This window comes from Callorhinus ursinus, unplaced genomic scaffold (genome assembly GCF_003265705.2).
Source record: "Callorhinus ursinus isolate GAN/ISIS: 27379988/994484 unplaced genomic scaffold, GSC_fseal_2.0 scaffold14, whole genome shotgun sequence".
In the NCBI taxonomy this organism is placed as follows: Eukaryota; Metazoa; Chordata; class Mammalia; order Carnivora; family Otariidae; genus Callorhinus; species Callorhinus ursinus.
The window spans coordinates 13,419,174-13,443,353 of NW_027397076.1; the positions used below are offsets into that span (position 1 = coordinate 13,419,174).

Here is a 24,180-nt window from a genome sequence, read left to right on the forward strand (position 1 = left end):
TGTGTCTCTCTCTGTCAAATAAATAAGTAAAATCTTAAAAAAAATAAAATAGTTGGATGTTTAACCAACTGAGCCACCCAGGGACCCCAATAATAGTTAACTTTTATTAAATGCTTACTATGTGTCATTTTTCTAAGTTCTTTTATTAACTTATTTAATCCTATCAAAACCTGTAAGATACATATTATTATTATTCCCACGTAATGAATGAGGTTAAGTGGGAGGTAACATGCTCACCCTGTCCTCTCCCACCTGGAGATTTCTGGATCTTTGGTGTTTTCTTGTTTTATATTGGTGGGTAATTCAGAAACTTTTAGATGCCTTTTTCTGGTAAGGACGGTTGAAATCTTTGGGTTGAAGGATAATTGCTGCTTAATGACAGAATGGAAAAAAAAAACACAAAAAACCTTTAAGGCGTTTTGCTTTCTACCTGCTATGTAACTACTGCATAATCTAGTTTTGTAGAATGGTAATGGCCAGGAACCCTGGCCAACTTTTCAAATCCCTGGCTCTGTCTCTTAGGTGAATTTTGGGCAAGTTTCTTAACCTCCAAAGACAGTGCTCTTGAATTGATTAAAGCATCCCTGCCCTGTAAGGGAGGAGTGGGGGGGATGTGGGGGATGGGAGGAGAAAACTGAGTGTAAAAAGGAATGAAAGACGCAGGACGTTATGAAAGTACCTAAAAATGTTTCTTCCTACCGTCATTCAACATTTCCCATTACCTATCTGATGTTTTCTACTTGTTTAATGATGAAATCTGTTCAAATTTCTGTCAGCTTCTTCTTAGTCATCTAAGAACTTTCTAGAACGAATGTGCTTTTATGAGAACTGACCTACCAGGCCCATCCAGGCTGTTATAGTGAGATCACTTTTTGCAGCACTTGTTCTCAAGTCTGTTTGCCATCTTTCCTGATGTGTCACCAATCCTGGGCTGAGAGCCACACCCACAGAAAAAACTCAGAAACAGATTTGCTTTAACCACATGACATTGGTGAATTGGAATATTTTTAACTAGGTCACATAGCTATCTGACTGATCATTTTTCCCCCCATTTTCAACAGGTATTTATTGAGAACGTATTTGTGCCCAGCATCAGTGATATAAAGATGAATCACAGCTGCTACTCCCTGGGCACCTCCTAGGAGCGACGAGCCTAATACATCTTATACGTTACTAGGGCAGACTATTTTATTTTCAAACTTAAGTTCCTTTCCAACTCCTGACTATTCATAACTTTTTCCTTATAACCTGTAATCTAGATTTTTGCCTTCTGTTTAGCTCCTATGCTAGCATCATTGTTTGCAAATAGGTCAGAGCATCCAAATTTATCCTTTTCTACCAAGGTCATGATTGATTTACACTTATCTTGGCTCCATCTGACAGGTGTTTTTTTCTGATAGTGAAAGTTAGTGCATGTGCTTACCAAAGTGCCTACCCCATGTTATTTCCTTTGTGACATTACCCTTCTGAGAGGTCTAGACCTGTGCTATCCGATACTGAATGAATGTGAGTGAGGAAAAAACAAAAGCTCTGGATGGGCAGCTACAAAGATGAATTGGCTATAGTCTTTGCCCTTTTTAGTCTCTAACTAAAGACCTGCCTTTCTAAAGAGAACTCTATGGTTTCAATTAGATAAAATTAATTTTGACCTCGCTTGGGCATGAGATAAGAGTTCAAAAGGTTACACTTGGAAATCTGGTGCCACTGTATGTTTGGCATACATTTCTTGGTGAGAAACTAGCAGCTATGGTACGTAATCCTTTCTCACTCTCTTTTTAAAATATTTTTTAATGTCAGAATCTAAGCCCCAGTGTAGCTTAAATCTGGAACGAAGTATAACAACTAGAATTCATTATTATCACCATCTCACCATTCTTATTATCTTATCACAAATATTATTACTACAAATGAGATTTATAATTGTGTTAGTTTTATGTTGATTCTTTCCCCCAAGGAATTCCTCCCCACTCTTCCCATTTTTTTCCTCAACCTAATTGTATCTATACTAACAGAGTGATGATTTACTTAATTACATAATACCAAAGTAAAGAACACCAAATCATTACTGATTTGGGGTAGAAGGAGATTGCCATACTAAAGCTATATTACAGTAACATGTCTCCCAAACATAATATTTTTCTGCTTACAGCCAAACAATCTTTTTGAAACACATTTAGGGTTATTTTTGGAGTCAGATATCTGTAGAATATCACCACTTGCTTGGGACAGAACCCACAGTCTTAATTAGACAGCAAAGTAAAATACATAGGCGAGGTTACCACATCAGTCTTGCAGGTTGTGCACCACATAATTCCAGGGCATGGCATTCACAGAGACAATGATGTGAGTGGCGGCTCTGATGTTGTACAACCAAGCAATCTGCCTGTTTGGAAGTACTGGAAACATTATAGGAAGAAATAAAGAACACTTCACTAAAAGTGTTAGGTAGACCCATAGTCCTCTCATTGTCTTTGAAAGAAATTTTATTTTTAAATTAAGTTTTTCCTGGAAGCAATGAATGTTAGGTAGTAATTTGAGGGGCACCTGGGTGGCTCAGTCATTAAGTGTCTGCCTTCGGCTCAGGTCATGATCCCCAGGTCTTGGGATCATGGCCTTCGTCGGGCTCCCTGCTCCGCGGGAAGCCTGCTTCTTCCTCTCCCTCTCCCCCTGATTGTGTTCCCTCTCTCGCTGTGTCTCTCTCCGTCAAATAAATAAATAAAATCTTTAAAAAAAAAAAGAAGTAATTTGAATAAAAAGAGAAAAACAATTTCTCTGTAGGGAATCGATTTCACAATCAATATTCAGTTTCACAAAAATACACCACTGGAAATGAGAAAATTTAATTTAGAACATGGACTTAGAAAGTGTATAAAGACCAATTCAACTAGTAGAAAAGATAAAAATATGGGAAATGATTAAAGATAAGATATGAGTCTGGCAATAGTGAAGATTAGATAACTTTAATTCTCTCAGTACAAAACACCTAGTGCTGGGTGAAAAAAGAAGAAAAACATCTTTTAAACACACTGATAATAAGGAAGATCACCAGCTTTCCAATATTGTGTCTATTCAAAATGCACTAAATGTGAATCTGAAATTCTTTGGGGAGCTTAGTGTAATTAACAGTACCTCTAATAGAAAAAAAATCCATGTAAACTCTGTTATCAAAAGGATGAAATGCTCAGAAATGCTCTAGCCAGCATAGTTAGCAAAGGAAAACAAATAAAAGTTAAAAGGACTGGAAAAGAAGAAACAAACTGAATGTATATGCATATGATATGGTTGTTTATACAGAAGAATCCAAAAGCCTACAAATTAGTAGAACCAAGATTCTAATAAGGTTGCTAGATATAAGATCAATATACAAAAAAAAATTACATTCCAATATACCAAAAACAGAGACTTAAAAAATATCACTTAAAAAACATATCATTTATAAAAACAACCAAAAATAGTGTCTAGGAGTGAGTCTAATAAAAAATTGGTGAGATTTTTATGAAGAAAATTATAAAATTCTATTGAAATGTCTAAAAGAGGACCTAAATACATGGAGAATTACACCATGTTCATAAAAATGTGAATTCAATTTCCTAAAGATGTAAACATTCCTAAAATTAGCTATAAACATAAGATAATTCCAATTCAACCCAACCCAACAAATGTGAGTAGTCGAACAGAATCGAGTTGCTGGTATTTGAGGTGAATCTGAAATTCTTTGGAGAGCTTAGTGTAATTAACAGTACCTCTAATAGAAAAAAAATCCATGTAAACTCTGTTATCAAAAGGATGAAATGCTCAGATATATACCGCAAACAGAAAACTATCTGATTTACCAAGAACTAAAATATTTATGTCAATATTAAGAAATTAAGAATGTGATTTCTTGGCAAAGGAATTGCTGTCTCAGTTGCAAGATGACATTTTTCATTTATGACTCAAAAGGGAAGTCTGGAATACATGCCCCATGCCTAAGATACAGAATCTAGGTTTCCAGATCTAGAGAGGAGAATGTTTTTAGCAAGTGCACCCTGCCACACATGAGAGCATCCAAAGCATCCAGAGGTATCTGAATGACTATACCTCACTGAAAGGCCACTTGTTAAACTATAACAGACATGCCACCTGTTCCTTCAGAGGCCAATAAGTGATCTTTGAACAGGGTTGGAGTTAAAAAGTAAACCTATGCTTCACGTTTTTGCATTGTTGTAACTAAAATACTTACAACAACTGACTTGACATAAGTATGCAGTCAATGTTTGCTTCTAAGATTGGCTCAGTGTTTACATTTTAGAGGAAGAACACATTTGTTACGAAAAAGATTTTCCAAATAGTCTGATTGCTTTTGAAGCAGCTCTTAAAACTATAATACTATGTAATCAGCTGAACTTTCTGTACTGCAGTACTTTCCAACTTTATAACCATGAGTTTGTGATATTTTACAGTGAAAACAGGCTCAGTTCAAAACACAAGATTACAGATGCTCTTTTTTAAGTGTTACATTATTACTTTTTTCACTAAAACTATGAATTCTCAAGAAGACTGATAAAGATAAAATCCTTGGTGGAGCACCTGGACGGCTCAGTCAGTTGGGTGTCCGACTCTTGGTTTTGGCTCAGATCATGATCTCAGAGTCATGGGATCAAGTCCCACATGGGGCCCCATGCTCAGTGTGGAGTCTGCTTATCCCTCTCCCTCTCCCTCTGCTCCCCCCCTTCTCTCACTTCCCCTCCCCGTGCACTTGTGCACTCTCTCTCTCTCAAATGAATAAATAAAATCTTTTTTTAAAAAAAGGTAAAATCCTTGGCAATAAGCTTTTTTTTTTCAATAGGCATGAAAGCATCATTCAAAATATGGAAAAATCTCAGACTAGTGACGTGACTGGTGTTCCCTTTCAATATTTTCTTCTGTGTTTCTGGCTCACCCTCTCACTCAGCTTTTCCTCTCATACATCCTTTTCATTGTTAGAAAGAGGTAATAGACAAAAACTAGAAACCTCATGAAAAGTGTATATGGAAATCTGTTTCCTACAATATAAACTTTAAGTATAATTTAGCTTTTTATTTACTTTTCTGTTGTCTTGTTCACTGGTTGTTTATAATTTGAAAAGGGTGAAAACACTAAGAATATAGATGACTTGAACAGATCAGTTTAATTGAGTTGACATTTATAGAACACTCCAACCAACCATAGCAGAATACGCAAGATAGGCCACATCTGGGTCATAAAATATATCATAAATTTAGAAGAACAGGAATCATACAAAGTACATTCTTGTACCACAGTGGAATTAAGCTAGAAATAAATAACAAAAGGATAGCTAGAAAACTTCCAAATATCTGGAAATTAAACAATATACCTCTAAATAACCCATGAGCCAAAGAAGAAATCTCAAGAGAAATTTAAAATATTTTGAATTAAAGAAAAATAAAAGTACAGTTTATCAAAATTTGTGGGACAGAGCAAAATCAATCTGCTTAGAGGTAAGTTTATAGCATTAAATGCATATGTTAGAAAAGAAGAAAGATCTAAAATCAAAAGGTAAGCTTCCACCTTAGGAAACTAGTGAAAAGGGTGAAATAAAACTGATTAGCAAGCACAGAAAACATTTTCAGTTTTACATACAATCCAGTCAGAGGAATGCAAATTTTAAAATATTACTTTTCCAACATACTGAATTAGGAAATTTGTATTTCTAAAATATAATATTCAGTTCTGATATGGATGAGATGAAACAGGCCCAATATATTAGTGCAACTTTTTTTTCAAAGATTTTATTTATTTATGAGGGAGAGAGAGAGAGAAAAAAAACAGGGGGAGGAGCAGAGGGAGAGGAACAAGCAGACTCCGAGCTGAGTGTGGAGCCCAACTAGGGGTCGATTTCAGGACCCTGAGATCATAAACTGAGCTGAAACTAAGAGTTGGACACTTAACAGACTGAGCCACCCAGGCACCCCTAGGGCAAACATTTTGAAAAAGAAATTTGGCAATGTGGCTTTAAACATACATTTTCTTTGTCCTAGTATTTCCATTTTAATGAATATAAAGAAATAATTCACAAAGATATTTATAAAAGTATTATTTAAAAAAGCAAAAATTTGAAAAATAGCCCAAGTGTCCAAATAAATACAGCATTAAGTAGAACAAGGTATAAGCACTCACTGGAACAGTATGTGATCATGAATATTGATATTTTGGGAGAATTTCTAATAACTTAACAACAGTAAGTGAAAAAGAGTATGGAACAAAAATTGTATGGATAGAAATAAGATCAGAAAAAATGTGCCAACATGAAAACTAGTTTCTTGGGATGATGGGTTTGCCCTTCTTGCTGCTTTTCTGTATTTCCCAAAGACCCCTGATGGACATGGCGGTTTTGCTCATGAGTTTTGGAGATCTGTGGCTTGGGTTATGGTCTTGGTTCTGCTGTGAGTCTTAATTCTCATTTGTAAAGTGAGGATGATGATTCAAGGTCTCTTCCTAGGTGACTGTGAGGATTGAAGAGAATGTATGTAGAGTGTTTAGCACAAGCCTGCCATACATTAAGTCCCCAGTAAATGCTAGCTATCGTTATTGGTTAGAAAAGTGCAGAAAAAAGTCCTGTCAAGATTTCAAGTTCATCCACATTTGCATAGGGGGGTTTACTTCTATATACAACTCTATTTACTTATCCCTTTGGATAATATACATATTCAAGACATTTATTTACTGATTGCAAGATATTTTGAGTCCATAAAGGGGCAAATGAATATCCTTTTGTGTACCAAAAAAAAAAAAAAGAAAACAAAAGAAAGAAAATATACACTAGGAAACCTTAAGTGTATTTGACTCTGTGTATTTAAAAATGGTATACCCAGGGCCACACCAGTGAGATTGAGAAAAGAATTTGAAGCTACTGGCTTTAGCTACTTATTACCTCAAGTCTGCAGGTTTTGTTTTGTTTTGTTTTTTCAGAGTAGGAGATAGTAATCTGTACTTCCTTCTTTTCCCCTGCTGGCTGGATGGGAGGCCAGAGAATATGATATTTCCACAGAACAAATTTCTTATAGGGTCATTAGTAGACCGAGAAATTCCCTGATGCTTCAGGATTCTTTTTAATATAAATTTCAATGTTGTTTAAACAGTGTTAATGCAGTTCTCTATGGCTTTTTTTTTAAAGGGTTATTTATTTATTTCAGAGGGAGAGAGTGGGGAGAGGCTCAGAGAGAGGGAGAGAGAGAGAATCCCCCAGCAGACTCCCCCCGCCCCCCAGTGAGTGTGGAGGCCGAAGCAGAGCTCAATCTCACGATCCTGAGATCATGACCTGAGCCGAAACCAAGAGTCAGCCACTCAACTGACTGAGTTAAGGTTCCCCTTCTCTATGTTTTTATTACCAAAAACAGAATTCTGTCCATAATAGGAATATCATGTATCCTAAAAATAATTAATAATTTTTAAAAAAGATTCCATCTTCTCTGCTTGCAATAAAACTTGCATTTACTCAAACATTCCTAAAGGAGGGAAGAAAGTGGAAAAATGATGTACTGTCCCTCATGATGAAGAAATCTTCTATAGTTATGTTACAGAGATTAACTGCATGCATGAAAAAGTGCTTGGACTTCACCAGAGTAATGAATATTTTTATACTACTTTTGTATTAACTTTGGCTTTAAGGTTCTAATTCCTCAAATTTAATAGGGAATATTTCTGTGAGTAGATAACATTTATAAATAGGGAAGATTTAAGGTAGAACATTGGAGGTGTTATTTGGATTTTGCAGGAACATAAATGAACTTTTTTTGTAACCTTGGGTGACTATGGTCTTGCAACGTCTTTTACCACTTATTTGCAGGTTTTTAAAAGGCATTAATATCAGGGCGCCTGGGTGGCTCAATTGGTTAAGCATCTGCCTTTGGCTCAGGTCATGATCTCAGGGTCCTGGGACTGAGCCCCAAGTCAGGATCCCTGCTTAGCGGGGAGTCTGCTTCTCCCTCTCCCTCTGCCCCTTTACCCTTTTCCCTCTGCCTCTCTCCCCACTCATGTTCTCTCTCTCTCTTACTTTGTGCTCTCTCTCAAATAAATAAATAAAATCTTTAAAAAAGGCATCAATACCCAGAAGCTATTACCTTGAGCTCTGAAGATGTTGTTATGATTAGACATTGCATAATGAAATTCTTCTGATTTTCCTAGTAACTGAATCTCTCTTCTAAGGTAAGGTCCATTATACTGAATTTAGGGTTAAAGCAGATGGTGTCATAGATTTGCCTTCTAAATTGCACTGTAATCTTGTGAGATTTGAAATAAAAATTTCCAGAAACATGCTTATGTTTGAAATTGCAGCGTAATTCAGGGAAATTAAGGGAAATAAATATCCAGGGAAATTAAGACCTATAGTTAAAATCAAACCAGAAGCATAGCTAGCTTAAATAGCAGCTTGAATACATTGTCCTAGATTATTTATTTTGAAATCCCACCTATAGACAAAGGTTTGTCAAATTGCTCCTTTAGGAAATCAAATTGCTCCTTTAGGAAATTGTGGGCTTTTTTTTTTATTATTTAAATTCAATTAGCCAAGGTATAGTACATCACTGGCTTTTGATATAATGTTCAATGATTCATCAGTTGTGTATAACACTCTGTGCTCATCACATCACGTGCCCTCCTTAATGCCCATCACCCAGTTACCCCATCCCCCCACCCACTTCCCTTTCTGCAACCCTCAGTTTGTTTCCCCAGAGTCAGGAGTCTCAGATGGAGGAAATTGTGGACTTTTTAAAAATGGTTTTCTAATTTTTGGACAATAGGTTCTTTGATTTTAAGCTAAAGAGCCAGAAAAATTTAGTAGAATCTTTGTGTTCTTGACTGCTGATGTAAGAGTCACTGGGCAAAGAGAAAGCTCAGTCCCAATTCAGTCACTAATCCTAACTAGCTGTATAACTTTGAATAACCTGGAGTCTATCATAAATAGGCTTTAGGTTTTAAATGTATAATCTCAATGGTCCTTAGTTTTTTTTTCATGTTGAAAAAGGAGATTGGCTTAAATAACTTCCAAGATCTTTCCTACACTAATGTTTTATCATGATAATTATAAATTATCTAAAGTTATAATGCTGATGGTAAATGTTCTTAAGATAGTCTGCTTCTCTTGGGGATTTCTTTTCTGTTTACTGTTTCAACTGTATCTTTATGTAAATGATTCCTACACCTGTATCTGGAGACTTGACTCGCTCTGCTAAGCTCCAAAGCCAGGTTAACCGCTGGACGTGACTGGAGTGCCATTCTCTCTAAATCAACTTTTTCACAAAGCAGTTGGCCATCTCCTATCGTCCCACCTCCCAGACTAGCTACATTTCCTCATTCTCCTATTTCTGAAAAAGAAACTATCATTTTTTTTTCAACTAACCAGATTCAGGCATTCTTTTTTTTTATGTTATGTTAATCACCATACATCACATCATTAGTGTTTGATGTAGTGCTCCATGATTCATTGTTTGCATATAACACCCAGTGCTCCACGCAGTACGTGCCCTCCTTAATACCCATCACCGGGCTAACCCATCCCCCAACACCCCCCCAGAACCCTCAGTTTGTGTCTCAGAGTCCGTAGTCTCTCATGGTTCATCTCTGCATCTGATTTCCCACCAAAGCCTTCTTAACTTCTTCTGCCAATTCTACCATCAAACGGTTACAAAGTCCTGTCAATTCTTCATATTTTGCTTTTCCCTCAATTTCTCTTTTCTTCCACTTTCCCAGCACCACCTTGGTTTCAATCCAGCTCTTGTCATAGAGTAGCCCTTCACTCTTCTAGGCCCTCTCTTCTCTAATGTATTATATGCCATTTCCAGATAATGACAACTATAATGTAATTTCCCAATACAAATCAGCCTAACTCACCAAAGCCTTTAACTGTTTGGTCTTAATCTACTCTTTCCTCCCCATCTCCCACTGATCCCCGTGAATCCCTTCCCTTAATGGATGCTACTCACTGTCCAGGAGGCACTTTGCATATTGTGAACATATAGGTGTGGCCTGTGCAGTTATGTGACAATCACCAACAAGGCTTGCCCGCACCTGCCACCACATCCATCCAAACCTATCCAATTGTTAGGACCCAGCTTAGTCCACATCCTCCATGTGACTTTTCTCACCCTCTGAGCCCACGGTGTTCCACCTGCTGCTAACTGCCTACTTTACACGCCACTCTTCATGTCCTGCTTTATCATATTCTGCCTTAAGTTGTTCTATTTTTGAAGTAAAAATGGAATCATAAGAATTATATAGTGTTGCTAAAAGTTTAGAAGCCAGAGAACCAATCATCTCTAACATTTTGATCTATTCCATGCCTTTTTCATGTGTATATTTCCTATAGATATAATTAAAGCCTAAATACAATGGTGCTTCCAGGGTTTTTTTTTTTTTTTGTTTTTTGTTTTTACTCAATATATAAGGGGGAAAAAAAACTATAGTTGAGGATAATATAGTAATGCAGGAGAGGATAGGGGGACAACTAACCCAGTTGGAAGGGTAGAGAGTAAAAAAGGAGGTGTGACAGCAGTGTAACTGAATTTCTGAGGACCTGCCAGAGTTAGCCAGAGGAGGAGAGAAGAGGAGGCAAAAGCAGAGAGTGTGCCCAAGTAAGAGACATGGAGCACTACTGTGCATGTCAGAGATGGCAGGTAGTTTACTGTGGGTGGCGCTAGAGAGCCTGTTGCAGGGAGTTGATACATCACAGAAGATTTGGGTGCCAAGCCAGCAACATGAACACCATCTGTCAGTGATGGGCAGCCACAGGATATATTAATAAGTGCTTGGGCCAAATACATGGGTGAAATTGCTAACTTTTGATGACATATACAGCTAATTGTCTACTTAGTATTCAAACTTCTTTTCTTTCTAATAGGAGCCTGATTTTGTTAAGGGTGGCAATAAGCCAAATTAAAATACTCATCTCCCCAGACTTCCTTATGGTCTGGAGAAGCCACATAACCCAGTTCTGGACAATTAGATATAAGCAGTTATGCAAGGTTGCTGGGAAAGCAGACTTAGCTGGCCTATACCTTTTTTCCTTCTCTTTTTTTCCATCTCTCTTGCCTAGAATATGGACACAAGTCCCAGCGGTAGAGCAGACATCTTTCGACCATGAGGAAGAAAACTGTGCAAGTACTGCATGACTTTCTTGAGCACTTGTACTTGTCTTGGACTATACACCTCCTAGTATACCTTTTATCATGAGAAGAAAATCAATCTTAGTTTGGTTAAGCTACTGAGTTGGGTTCATGCAACTGAATGTAATCCTATCTAATATCATATCATATCCATTTCCTGGAGATTGTTTTAAAGATTTTATTTATTTGAGAGAGAAAGAGAGGGAAAGAGCACTAGCAGGGGCGGGGGACAGAGGGAGAGGGAGAAGCAGACTCCCCGCTGAGCAGGGAGCCCGATGTGGGACTCCATTCCAGATCCCAGGACCCCAGGATCATGACCTGAGCCAAAGGCAGCCCCTTAAATGACTGAGCCACCCAGGCGCCCCCATTTCTCAGAGATTTGAAATGAACTTAGCATCTTAAAGATTCTGAGAAGTCCTATTTAACTTTAACTTACTGTTAAGATTATTTGACTACAGAACTCTTTTCCCTCACAATACTTAGTATATCTCACTGTAACATGAGTGTTCTGCAGAAGTCTGAAAAATGCTACTCTTTTTGTGTTATCTAGTAGGTGAATAGTCGTCGTGACATTCTACAGGATAGGGAATATAGGAGGAATAACATAAGTTAGGGGAGAAAGATGATGAATTTAGTTTTGAATGTGTTGAATTTGAGGTGTCTAAGTAGAACTGTCCATTGACAGTTGGATATATAGCCCTGAATCTCCTAAGTGAGATTTGGAAATAAGCAGGTAGATGGGGGTTAATAAATTGTGATTGTCAAAGGAGAAAACATTCTAGGAGTGTTTTTAACCAATGAAGAAGTTTTGATCCTTTCCTTTAACTGCCTAGCTCTGCCACCTCTCTCAAAGGCAATGAAGAAGACTCCACTTAAAATCAGACACACCGGACTTCAAATCCTAACTGGTCTGCTTACTTAGCTCTGTGACCTGGCTCAGGCATCTAACTTCTCTGACCTTCAGTTTCCCCATCAAAGAGTTGACAACCTAACCTTAGCGAGTTGTTGTGAGAATTGTAACGTACTCCACACTGTGCCTGAAAATTTTAGCCACTCCATCAATGCTAAGGTCCTTCTCCTTCCAGCTAGAGAAGATCGGTTGCCTCATAATTTCATTTCTTGTGTGATGCTTTCATAGACGTGATGCAACATTTAAAATTAAGCCAGGGCAACAATTTAGCTTCTGCCTATTAAATATCTCTATACAACTTGAAGATAAAATTCCAGGGTAGGTCAAAAGAGATTGTACGTACATGATGGATTTGTATTTTATTATTGTATGTACTTAAGAAAACTTAAAGTGCTTCCTGGGTCTTGCTCTTGTCTACTACTTCATAAATATTAACTCATTTCATATTAATAATAATCTTATTAGGTGCTATTGTTATTCCCATATGGCAGATGAAGAAATGGTTGTACAGATGGGTTATTTATTTATCATTGCCCATAGTCACACAGCTAGGAGCTGGTGGAGCCGGCTCACACCTGGGGCATCAGGCCAGTCCATGCTCCTAACCACTACACTAATACATAGAAGACATGAATAAATAAAAGGAATCACCCATATTGTTTACTGTTCTTTCATCCTCATGCAGCCTTTAGTCATTGTTGCTTTGTCTATTTTCTTACATTTAAAACAACAGTAATTTGTCTCTGAGCATCTCTTTATCACTGTTAGGAATAGCAATATGTATGGAAAGTTTTAGTTAAGAGCTATTTAGAGGAACAAGTGTTTAAAATTTGTGTCAATGCAGTGCTGTCCAGAGTAGCTATCTCTGTAACAATAACACTGTTCTTGTTTGTTTGAACTTTCCAGGCTCCATATAATTAATTTAAACATGAGAGAGCATGCGTGCTTTTTTTTTTTTTTTTTTTTTTTTTAAGAAAACTACTGCTTACCTTCCTCGAAGAGCACATGTAGTTTCAAAGGCTCTCACTCCCTTCCTAGGAATGAGCTGCCGTAGCCAGGAAGCACAGGAGGCTTGGATTAAAGCTTAAGGAAATTCCCAAGAGGATGTTTTTAAAGGGCATAGACCTAGGTAGGAAACAAAATATAGGCTTATTTCAATGGAAATAATTCTCCATTTAATTTTCTCCCAATGGTCTTCTAGGTCCAAGAGAGATAAGATCGTATTCACGGAAAATTGATGGATAAACAATGATTTCTTTAAAAAAAATCTGAAAACCCATGTCCGATCTCCAGTGTATATTTACTGGATGATCTAAATTTGGCACTTACATCTTTCACATCACTTTCTCTCTCTGTAAATGCATGCAGCTATTCCTGTTCCCTCCCACACATTGATGCTTCAAGGATAAATGAGATCATGTTTATAGTTCAGTGAGGAAAGATACTAGGTATCCTAAAAATATCACTATTGCAAAGTTCTTCCTTTCCTTGGAAATGTATAGTAATACCACATGTATACAGTGTTGTTGAAGAATCAAATTTTTCCATAGTAGTGATTGTTTTTTTTCAGAAAATAGATATTTATCCCATTCAGGACTAACAGTTTCTTTTTAAATTTTTAGCCATTTTTCCAATTTTCCAATTTGAACTTGTTGATTTTTTCTTTAAATTAATTAATTAATTCTATAATTAATATTTGTTGAATGCTTACTACCTGCAATGTAGGTAATTAATAGAACTCTTTCCTTCTGATTAAACAAAATGTATTTTATCTTTTATCAATGACCCTTCATCCATATAATTTGCTTCAAGGACAATATCAGCCAACACCACAAAGCAGCTAATGCATTTTTAAGCTACAGAAATATAAGCCCTAGACCTAAATTAAGGGAACTACTAGTTCTTATTCTACACCAATCCAGATAAACCTGGACTTGAGTCCTGGATGCACAGTATAAGAACAACACTGATAAACTGTAGTATATCTGAAAGGGGGTGACTAAGATGGTGGAAGCTGTGGAAATCAAGCCATATGGACAATTAAACGAGCACTTGCAGAAGAGAATAGTTAAGTGGAGCAATAAAATGTGACTTCAAATCTCTGAATACCTATCAGAAAAGAAATTGGACCTACTCTGCATAGTCACAGAAAAGTAAACTATAAACATAGGTAGAATTTTAAGAAGAGAGATGTCACAGTTAAATAAAACTCTACCAAAAATGAAAAGGGCTGCCTTTAAGGCTTTTGTTTACTGAGATTTCTAGAACAGAAACTGGATGACTATTGGACAGAGATTTTTGTGGAGAGGTTTCTTATGGGGTGAGAAGTTGGGCTCAAAGATCCCTAAGGTCCCCTCTGATGCTGAATATCCTATATTCCATTAGGAACCTCACTCACTGTGATAAGTTATAACAGAGTGACACTTTTCAGCCTTTTGGTGCTTTGCCTCTGCACTAAAAGGCCTCACTCAGACTGCTGTGTGGTTTTTTGTCCTTATGGCTACTTTTTATAGTTCTGTCGTTCCTTGTTTTAATGTCATCCCACTTCATTCTAATTTGTTACTTCTAATATGTTGTGGTCTAGGAAAACAGCTAATAACCAAACTTATTAACATTGCATGAATAATTTAAATGAACGTCTGAAGAGCTCTCCCATGAATAAGGTCTTTGGTACATGGACTTTTTGCCATCTGTTTTAGTTCTTAAAGGTCCCTTTAGCTTTCTTCCAAGTTCTTGGGGGTGTTCTAGATTTAATTTGTCAAGTATGTGGCTTCTGGAACCTTGTTATTGAAATTCCATAAGTTTGCTAAGCTTCCTACTAATTTATAAAATTAAAAAAGAAAATTCTGAATCCATTACTGAATTTTTCCAAAAATAATCATAGGCAGTGATATACTCATCACTGAGCAAGATTTTCCTTATGTAGATAAACTTCCCCCGGACAGCTTCTTCAGAATGGAAGTCGAATTTATAACTAGACTATATAACCAAATGAAATTGATTAGAATGCTAACTACTTTTATCTCCTGAGCTGCTTCATATGGAAAGTATTGGTGTAAAGGCACAGATTCCTTTAGAATATGGGGAATCATTCTGATTTTATTGGTTTTCTTCTTAATCTTGTACTTATATATAGCAATAGTTCAAACATAACTCAAAAATATTTAATGAAAACTTATATAGCTAGCAGGTGCTCTCAGTTAAGAATAATGAAGAATATAAGATAAACATCTTATATTCAGTCGGTTAAAGCGGACGCCTTCGTCTCAGGTCACGATCCCAGGGCCCTGGGATGGAGCCCCGCCTGTGTCGGGCTTCTTCCTCGGTGGGGAGCCTGCTTCTCCCTCTCCCTCTGCCTGCTGCTTCCCCAAGTTGTGTTCTCTCTCTCTTTCTGTCAAATAAATAAAGAAATAAAATCTTTAAAAAACAGAAAAACATAATAATGTTTTATATAAACTAAGTATGAAAGACTACTTTGCCATTAAGGAACTTAATGTCTTGTTAAACAACGAGTTATAGAGCAATCAAGGAAGTATCTTATCCAGGCAGGACTGGCACAGATAGTAAATGTTTTTGAAATCTGTAATGAGAAATGGAGTAGTTCTGCCTCAATACAGCAGACTCAGAGGTTAATAATAAATGTGCTCTTTCTTTAATTCGCGTTGGCCATTAGGTTAATATCGGTGCCATGAGACTTTGGCTATTATAATTTCCTATCATTTATTTGGTAAAAAGAATAATTTGGAGAGGTGTTTCAGTGACTTGATGGGAGCATATCCATAAGATATGAAGAAAACCCCAACACTGCCAATATTTGAAAACTCAAAGGGTTTATTTCCTAAAGTGTTATACAAACTGCTGTCCCGTAACTTTTGCCGCTCCCCAGTATTGGCCAGAGGAATAATTTTAATATCTTCCAAACGGATGAAGCGGACTTCATCCCAGTTCTTCTTGGGAGATACAAACTTCTTATATATCCCCAGGTGAGTCATGAAAAATGTGTACTTGACACCCTAAACTCTGAATTGCCATCATCAGTAACACAACTGAATGGTATCTGTAATGTAGTTAATTTTCTGGGAAATATTCAAAGGCACAAAATGAACATGGCAATAAACACGGTTTTCTATTTAACTTTTGCCTATCCTCCTGGATGTGTGCTTAGAATTATATTTTCATAGAACTTGCAGATGTCCCAGACTCAAGTGCTATTTAATCTCCTTCCATAAGCAGAAGTCCTCAGCAATCCTATCCACAATTAGCTGCTTCTGGTTGCTATTAAATTGCCCCCCACAACTTATTTCACAACATTATTATTTCAGAGCACAACACATTCTGTATGGAGTGAGAGTGCTTGGAAAGACCAATTTCTCTTTGTCATGCCCCTGCCTCTAGACAAGAATGTTTTACACTGCCCATTAGCCAATCCTGTGACCCTTTTCTTTTAGCACCTTGAGTTTGAATTAGGGAATACCTTTTACATCAAAATGGATACACCTGGGATAAAGTAAGCATTGAGTGTTTAGCCCGGATGCCCTCCCCCGCACCCCTCCCCCCACCAAAGCAGCAGAGAAGCTGCGAAGGCCACTTAGCAGTTCGTGCGCTTTCCAAAGCCCACGACCCGGAGCTGGGTTGGGGGGTTCCTTTCCTGGACCGTGAGACTCCGGGAGAAGGGGTGGCGGAGATGGGGAGTGGAGGGGAGGGTTTGTTTTGCTGGGGGATGTGGGAAGTAGGCGCTAGCCTGTTTCGCGGTTTTTTAAGCCCCTTGGCATGCCCTGACCTGATCAAGAGGGAGTCAACTGCTCTCTGGAATGTTTCGGGAGAAGGTGGGAGACTGCTTCCCAGAAGAGGCCTGTGGGTGCTGGAGGGCACCAGGGGGGTCACGCAGGGAGATGCAGGGCAAGCGCCGGGAGGGGCACGAGGGAAGCTGGGGGCCGACGTGACCCGTACCCGCGGGGGCTAAGGCGGGCAGAACGAGCTGGTAGCTAGGCTTCGGGGGCGGCCCGTGGGGCCAGGAGACCCCTCCCCGGGCGCGGCGGCGGCGGCGGCGGCGGCGGCGGCGGCTACCCGGCTGCGCAGGCTGCACCGCCCCGGCTGTCAAGCGAGCGCGGGGGGCGGGCAGGAGGAAGGGGTGGAGGTGCAAGGGGAGGAGGGCTGGCACCGGAGCGCCGCGGTGTCGGTGCAATAAAAATGCATCCCATGGAACTGCCCATGGAGAAGGACGGGACCGAGACGCGGCAGCGAGAGGAGGTGGTAAAAGCGGAGGAGGACGCCCAGGAGGCAGCGGCGGCGGCGGCGGCGGCGGCCGGGAAGTGAAAGGTCTCGCAAAGTTCAGCGGCTGCTGCGGGCGCCGAGCCCCGGGCTAGCGGCGGAGGAGCCCGCGGGACGCTCCGCAGGGGCTGCGCGGCCAGGCCGGCTATGGTCCGGGGGCTCCCGTCGCCCCCGAGGTGCCCGGGCCCCTCCAGGCCGGTGCGCGAGGGTCACCCCACCGCCCGGCGCGGCCCCGGCCCGCGGCTCCCGGCAGCCGGCGCCCGCTGACCGAGCCTGGCGCCCCAGGAGGGGGAAGAAATAAAGAGCCCCAGTTCTTCCTGAGGACTGTTGGCGCTTCATCCCACAACCGAGAGGGCTCAGCTCCCTCGCGCACCCGCCCGGCCCGGGTCCTCCCGGCTCGTCCCGGCCATGGGGAGCTGCGCGCGGCTGCTGCTGCTATGGGGCTGCTCGGCGGTGGCCGCAGGTGGGTGGTGACGCTGCTGGGCCCCCACCCCCTTTCCCTCGCTCTTTCTGTTCCCCACCTCGGGACTCGGGGGTGCAGGGGAGAGCGGGCTGGGAGCGCCAAGCTCAGCTCCCGAGGATGAAATGAGTGGCCATGTTCCGCCTCTTTCCCCCGGGTCTCTGCCGTTTAAAATACTATTGATTTTTTTGCAACTGCGATACACATGCCCTTGGATAACCCGATATCCTGGGTGCGTCCTGCCGGAGATACCACGACCTTGGTTTCTTTCTCGGTTTGGGCTTGTAAAAAACTGCCTTTCCACTTTGTGAGGGAACAAAGGACCAAGCTCGCCATCCCCCGGCACTTCATGGCCTGAGGAATGATGGGGAGGGATGGCCCAGCGACCCTGGGCGCGCGTGGGCCGCGGAAGCTCTCTCGTGGAGAGCGATCGCCCTAGTCCCCGACCTCCTACTGGGCACGAAGGAACCAGGTAGGGACACCTGGGCGGGGTGTGTGCCCTTTCACCGCGGCAGTGGCTGGAATGCAGTGAGACCCCGGGCTGGGACGATAGGTGATCACCCTGGGTTGCACGAGCTGGCTGGCCGCCCCTAGGGAATTGGTACCCTGGCTGAGGCTCCGTGGGAGGTCGGAGGCGGGTCTGCTCCCTGTCTCGGTAACTGGACGACCGGCAGAGGCGTCGTCAGAGGCTCTCTCCCTCCTACTCCCAGCCCGGCTTTCCTGGGCTGTCCTTGGCCGTTCCTAGCGCGCCGTTTCTTTAAAATTGGGAGCCCCCCTTCTGTTCCTCTCCCTCCCCCTTGCGGGTCACCTGGTTTCCAGTTAGGGGTAAGTGCAGCTCAGGGTGTGAAGGGGAAAGAAAGTGAGGGACTCTTCAGCCATCCAATCTCTCAAACGTTTCTCGTTTGCTCTAGAAAGGGGAGTGTGGGCTGGAGGGACGGACTGGTGGACAGAGAGCACTGGCGCACTGTACCTTCCCTTCGGCTTCTTCCACTCTGCCCTCAGGGACGCTGGCACACAGTAAAGCAAAGTTTTAGAATCTTCACCCCAAATCGGGCAGACTCAGGAGCATCCTTGCTATATTTGGATAGTTACTTCTTTAGGGATCTTCAAGTATTTTGTCCACCAATTTATCTGGCTCCACAATCTTTTCTGTACTTATTACTTCGGAGGCATTTAAAATGATTCAGTACTTTCCCCCAAGGAGCCATTAGAGGGCTAAGATTTTACCTTAATTCTTCTTAAGGATGCACCCCTGCCTGCATTTATGCATGCTCCCCAACCACAGAGTGAACTTTATTAAACCTTTCCCTTTTCAAACCATGTTATGGCAAAAACATGCAAGCAATCAAGAGGTTGTAAATAAATATCACAAGGCAACTGTTTCAAGTCAAAAATACTTGTACGGGCAGTATATGATTTTCCCCGAAATGCTTTGCAGGTGAGTCATAGCAGATTGTGTGTTTGGGTGATCCTGGCCACAAGCAACTGTTGCTCCAGCTAATCAGAACAGTGGCAAACAGGAGTCCAGGCATAATGCACATCTGAAATTGACATTTAAAAAAATATATGCCTAAGGAAGCCCTTTCTTTTGGTTGCAGAGGCTATGTGGGGCTGGTGATTGTCAGTCAGCATGGGAAATGTTTCTGTTCTAGTCTAAGCTGTCATTTGGGCTTCTCCAATAGCACGGTGATAACAGTTCAGAGGTGCTCTCCCTTAAGAAGCAGAAACGTTCAATTAGCCAGAATTTGGGGTTTGACTTCCTTTTCCTTCTTTCTTTCTCTGTTTTAACTTTTACAATAGATGATTTTGCTTAAGGTATTCATAATTAACATGACAAACCCAAATTAAAGGATTAAAATACGTAGTCAGGATGTTAATAAGTGGATAATGTTTATCATTTTAAGCAATTTTGAAACCTTAAAGTGTGTTGGACCTTTGTTTGGGTGGAAGCACATGTTTCTTTAAGAAGGTGTTTTAGTTCACAGATAATGTTTAAAGGTGCTCTTAGTGGCTGCCAGACTGTAAACATTATCCTGTTAAGCAAACAGGCAACTACTATATAATCTGTCATAGGTAGAAGCACTCAAGAGGCAGAGAGCATGTCAAATAAGCTTTTCTGCCATTTGGCAGTTTAGAGAGTTTTTTTCTTAGTTATATTTACTCAGTATTAAAAATAGATATTATGCCTCTGAGCTCCAGTGGTGTCTAGTTTTGCCTCCCTAAGTGAGATTCCACTGTATATTGATTAAATATCTCGTATTGCTTTTCCTAGGGAATTTGTCCCTTCACATTTTCGGATGAAAAATATAGAATAAAACATTTCCTCCTTGATGCATTCTAATAAGCACTTTAGATAATGCTAAGGACTCAAATTATATTTGAAAGACTAAATTGGGTGATCTTAAAAACATTATTGTTTTGGGGGATTATTTAAGTCATGACTTCAAAACAAACGTGTATATTTCAAATATAGGGAATGTTTAGAAAGCAAAGTACTTAAAAGGTTTAGGCCCATTATCTCTCCCCCAGTGTTTCCATTTTCCTTCCTCTCACCCTTTATCTGAAGTGATTTTTCTCCCTTTATGTGAATTGTGTATCTGGACATGAAATGCATGCACACACGCATGCATGCTCACACACTGGTATAGACAAATGCACTATAAATGCAGAACGGTATTCGTGCTCAAATTTGATAGAATGTCCTCTTTAGTGGAAGTCTTAAGCTCTTTGGGGATAACCTGACTGTTGAAGACAGAAGAGCTTTCCAGATGTGTTTGTCTTGAATAACATAGGCTTTCCCTTTCCCAGGACTGAGTGGAGTAGTTGGAGTGAGTTCCCGCTGTGAAAAAGCCTGCAACCCTCGGATGGGGAACTTGGCTTTAGGGAGAAAACTCTGGGCAGACACCACCTGTGGTCAGAACGCCACCGAACTGTACTGCTCCTATAGTGAGAATGCTGATCTGACTTGTCGGCAGCCCAAATGTGACAAATGCCATGCTGCCCAGCCTCACCTGGCTCACCTGCCTGCCGCCATGGCGGACTCATCCTTCAGGTTTCCTCGCACGTGGTGGCAGTCTGCTGAGGATGTGCACAGAGAAAAGATCCAGTTAGACCTGGAAGCTGAATTCTACTTCACTCATCTAATTATGGTGTTCAAGTCCCCCAGGCCAGCAGCCATGGTGCTGGACCGGTCCCAGGACTTTGGGAAGACATGGAAGCCTTACAAGTACTTTGCAACTAACTGCTCAGCTACGTTTGGCCTGGAAGATGATGTCATCAAGAAGGGAGCTATTTGCACTTCGAGATACTCCAATCCTTTTCCATGCACTGGAGGAGAGGTAAGAGCCCACGTTTAACTCTATGCTATAAGTAAGGTAGAAAAATGTTACCAGCCCACATTTTTTTTAAAGCATGAAGGTGTACTTGTAGCAACATGAATGAAATTAGAATTTTTCATGAGCTTTATTTGTCATAAATTATTTCTCACCCTTAGATATGGATGTGTAGTCATTTTCAAGCAGGTTGTCCACTGGCTGGGTTTGCGCTGGAATTCTAAGGTTTTAATTTTCTTAATTTTAAGGAAGAGTAGACACATGGCATCATCACTATCCTCAAGGTTTAAAGGCTAATGATTTCTTCAGTTAGCGGGACTACTTACTGTAATTCTGAAGGAACAAGAGTTACCAAGACAGCCTGTTCCTGGAGTCCATGCGTGCTGGGTATCTTCCTGAAACTGTTAACATAAATAGGAAGTAAATAAAACTAAAGCCAAGGGAGAAAAAAAATCTGTTTGTCAGAAGGATACTTTTGTATAACAGTGGAGTTTTATTGTTAAGATTACAAGAATGCATTGCAAACAAATGGAGGGTACTGTGTTTTAAGATACAAAAGTTCTTTTTGGACTCACAGTTGCAGTTTAGGGACTTCTGTCTACCCTGGGCCCAAAACCATCTCAACCTCATTTTGCAAAACAGCCTTCTTAGTTACTAGTCCAATTCCTGTATGGAATGTTTTCTCTTCGTTTCATATTTCCCCTTCCCTAAAGGGAAAACAGGTCTTTTTAACTTATATGGATATACCTAGAAAGTCCCCCCCCACCCCCGCCTAGCATTATGAAAACATTTAGAGAAAACTAAATTAAGTGAAATCAGATTAAGAGAATAAAATACCATCATGTAGATCAAGAAATATGGATTCAGATGTGTGCCTGGCTGGCTCAGTCGGTAGAACTGACTCAGAGTCATGAGTTCAAGCCCCATGTTGGGTGTAAAGCTTATTTACAAAATAAAATAAATAAAATCATGTTTAAAAAATGTTGATTCAGAAAAAAAGAAGAGAGAATATAATCTTTCTAATTCTGGCAGTGTTGTGAACACACAGACTAAATAAGTGGTTCTCAAGTAGGGGTGATTTTGCCACCCCCGGACCCTCCCAGGGGACGTACAGCAATGCCTGAAGACATTTTTGCTGGGGGGAGGGACACTACAGGCATCTAGTGGGTGGAGGCCAGGGATGCTGCTAAACTTCCTACAGTGCCCAAGATAGCACCACTCCCCGCTCCCAACAAAGAATTCTTAGCCCTACATGTTAATAGTACCAGGGCTGAGAAAGCCTGGACTATGTGTGAGGCTTATGTCCAATGTATGCAGTACAATATCTACAAAGACCAAGGTAAGCTCTCTTCTAGTAGTCCTTTGTGTTAGTATTCACCGGCTTCCCAGATGATTGTACTTAGTAAATATTTCTTGAGCCCCTACTAGTGCTAGGTACCGTAGTCAGTGCCACTAATTCTGCCTTTGGTTTGGGGAGAGGGGTGCTTGCGAGTGGCCTAATGAAAAAACTGGTTTGGGAACTTCTTCCCCCTACTACCAAAGTCACATACGGACCTTAGCCATATTATCCAGATACTTCTGTGTGCTCTCTGCGGACCAGGCACAGTGCTGCTAGCATGGAAACCAAGTGGGATGTGGCACAAACAGCACACAGATGATCTTCCTGGTCTCTAAAGTTGGCACCTGGGTGGCTCAGTCAGTTAAGCATTCGACTCTCGGTTTGGGCTCAGGTCATGAGTTGAGGGTTGTGAGACGGAGCCCTGTGTGGAGTCTGCTTGAGAGTCTCTCTCGTCCTCTGCCCCTCTTGCTCATGCTCTCTCTCTCTCAAATAAATAAATAAATCTTTTTAAAAAAATAAAAAAAAATTAAAGTTGGCTTCATATTGTAAACCCTTGTGCACCCTGTCATGATGGACATTTTTAAAGATACCAGGACAGGAAAGAGAGATAAGTTAGACTCATTGTTTTCTTATGTGGAGAACACTTTGTGTTGCAAACAAATGAATGGCTTGAACTCTCAAATTGCTTTGGAATTGATCCATATGCTCCTATCGGTTCCCTACATCTCAGTGCTACTGGGCCATGTGTATCTATGAAGTTGCAAAAATACAGTCTTTCAGTAACCAGATGACAGGCATGCTTGCTTAGCAAATTTCACATTGAATGTATTACAGTGGCCCAGCAATTACTTACAGACAACTAAAGTAACATTTATTTAACTTAGAGTGGAAGCAAAATCATATCTTCTTTAAAGCCAAACTACTTATTGTCATCAAGCTTATTACATCAAATTTCAAGCAGAGAGAGACTAAAATTTATGTTACTTTGCCTTTTATATCCAGTCAAAATTTTTTTTTCACAGTAGCTGTTATTTCAGTAGACTTATAATTCAATGACAAGAAAAAAAACCCAGGAGCCATCTGGTTCCCTCTAGAGTATTTTTGCAAGTATACAGCAAACCATCATAGAATAATCTTCCCTTCAGAGGACAGGTCTGGGAGTGAATCTTTCCCTCCTGAGTTGGAGAGTAGAAGAGAGTCTTCCTCAAAGATAAGGATCAGAGGACACCTCCCTGGAGGGGATTACTACCTATGTCTCCTGTGTTGCTGTGGAATATAAGTTAGTGCTGAGCTACAAATTAATTTTGCAGTACAACTCTCTATCTCCAATCTCCATCTTTGGAAATTGATTAGAAAAATAAGCCAATTACCCTAGGGTCAAATAAGTCGTCTCAAATTTCATTTATTGCTTCTTTATAATATTATAGACCTGTGTCTTCCCACATTCAATGTAAGACTTCTTAGGACTTCTCTAGGTATTGTCCTACCACTCAGGCTAACATAAATATATCCCAGACTCAATTTGTTTCCATTATTCATTCCAAAATACTTCTTTGGGCTTTTAGGGCCTTAGAGAGACCTGCAGCTTCATGTCAAAGAAATCAGATACCTCCATCTTCGGAGTTGAAGGCACCAGTAGTCTGAAAGAGGACTTTTAAAAATATGGGCCCCAATGGGGTGCGTGGGCGGCTCAGTCAGTTAAGCGTCTGCCTTCAGCTCAGGTCATG

General features: G+C 40.4%; 2 protein-coding genes across 8 annotated transcripts in view; both read left to right on the forward strand.

Moving 5' to 3' along the window:
- The window catches only part of CCDC38 (coiled-coil domain containing 38), an 83,080-nt gene extending 71,946 nt beyond the window's left edge, over window positions 1-11,134 (forward strand). The window contains exon 17 of one of the 2 annotated variants that reach the window (XM_073900476.1): window positions 1,062-1,233. In XM_073900476.1, coding sequence (XP_073756577.1) covers window positions 1,062-1,142 — 81 coding nt within the window. In that variant the 3' untranslated portion in view covers window positions 1,143-1,233. Of the gene's footprint in view, window positions 1-1,061; window positions 1,234-11,071 lie in introns of those variants that run through there. The other variant, XM_073900477.1, reaches the window with a different exon arrangement.
- A 5,800-nt stretch (window positions 11,135-16,934) lies between these two features.
- The window catches only part of NTN4 (netrin 4), a 109,070-nt gene continuing 101,824 nt past the window's right edge, over window positions 16,935-24,180 (forward strand). For 2 of the 6 annotated variants that reach the window (XM_073900485.1, XM_073900486.1), the window contains exons 1-2: window positions 18,120-18,254; window positions 20,591-21,120. In XM_073900485.1, coding sequence (XP_073756586.1) covers window positions 20,647-21,120 — 474 coding nt within the window. In that variant the 5' untranslated portion in view covers window positions 18,120-18,254; window positions 20,591-20,646. Of the gene's footprint in view, window positions 17,786-18,113; window positions 18,255-20,590; window positions 21,121-24,180 lie in introns of those variants that run through there. The other 4 variants (XM_025882594.2, XM_025882595.2, XM_073900488.1 and 1 more) reach the window with 4 other exon arrangements.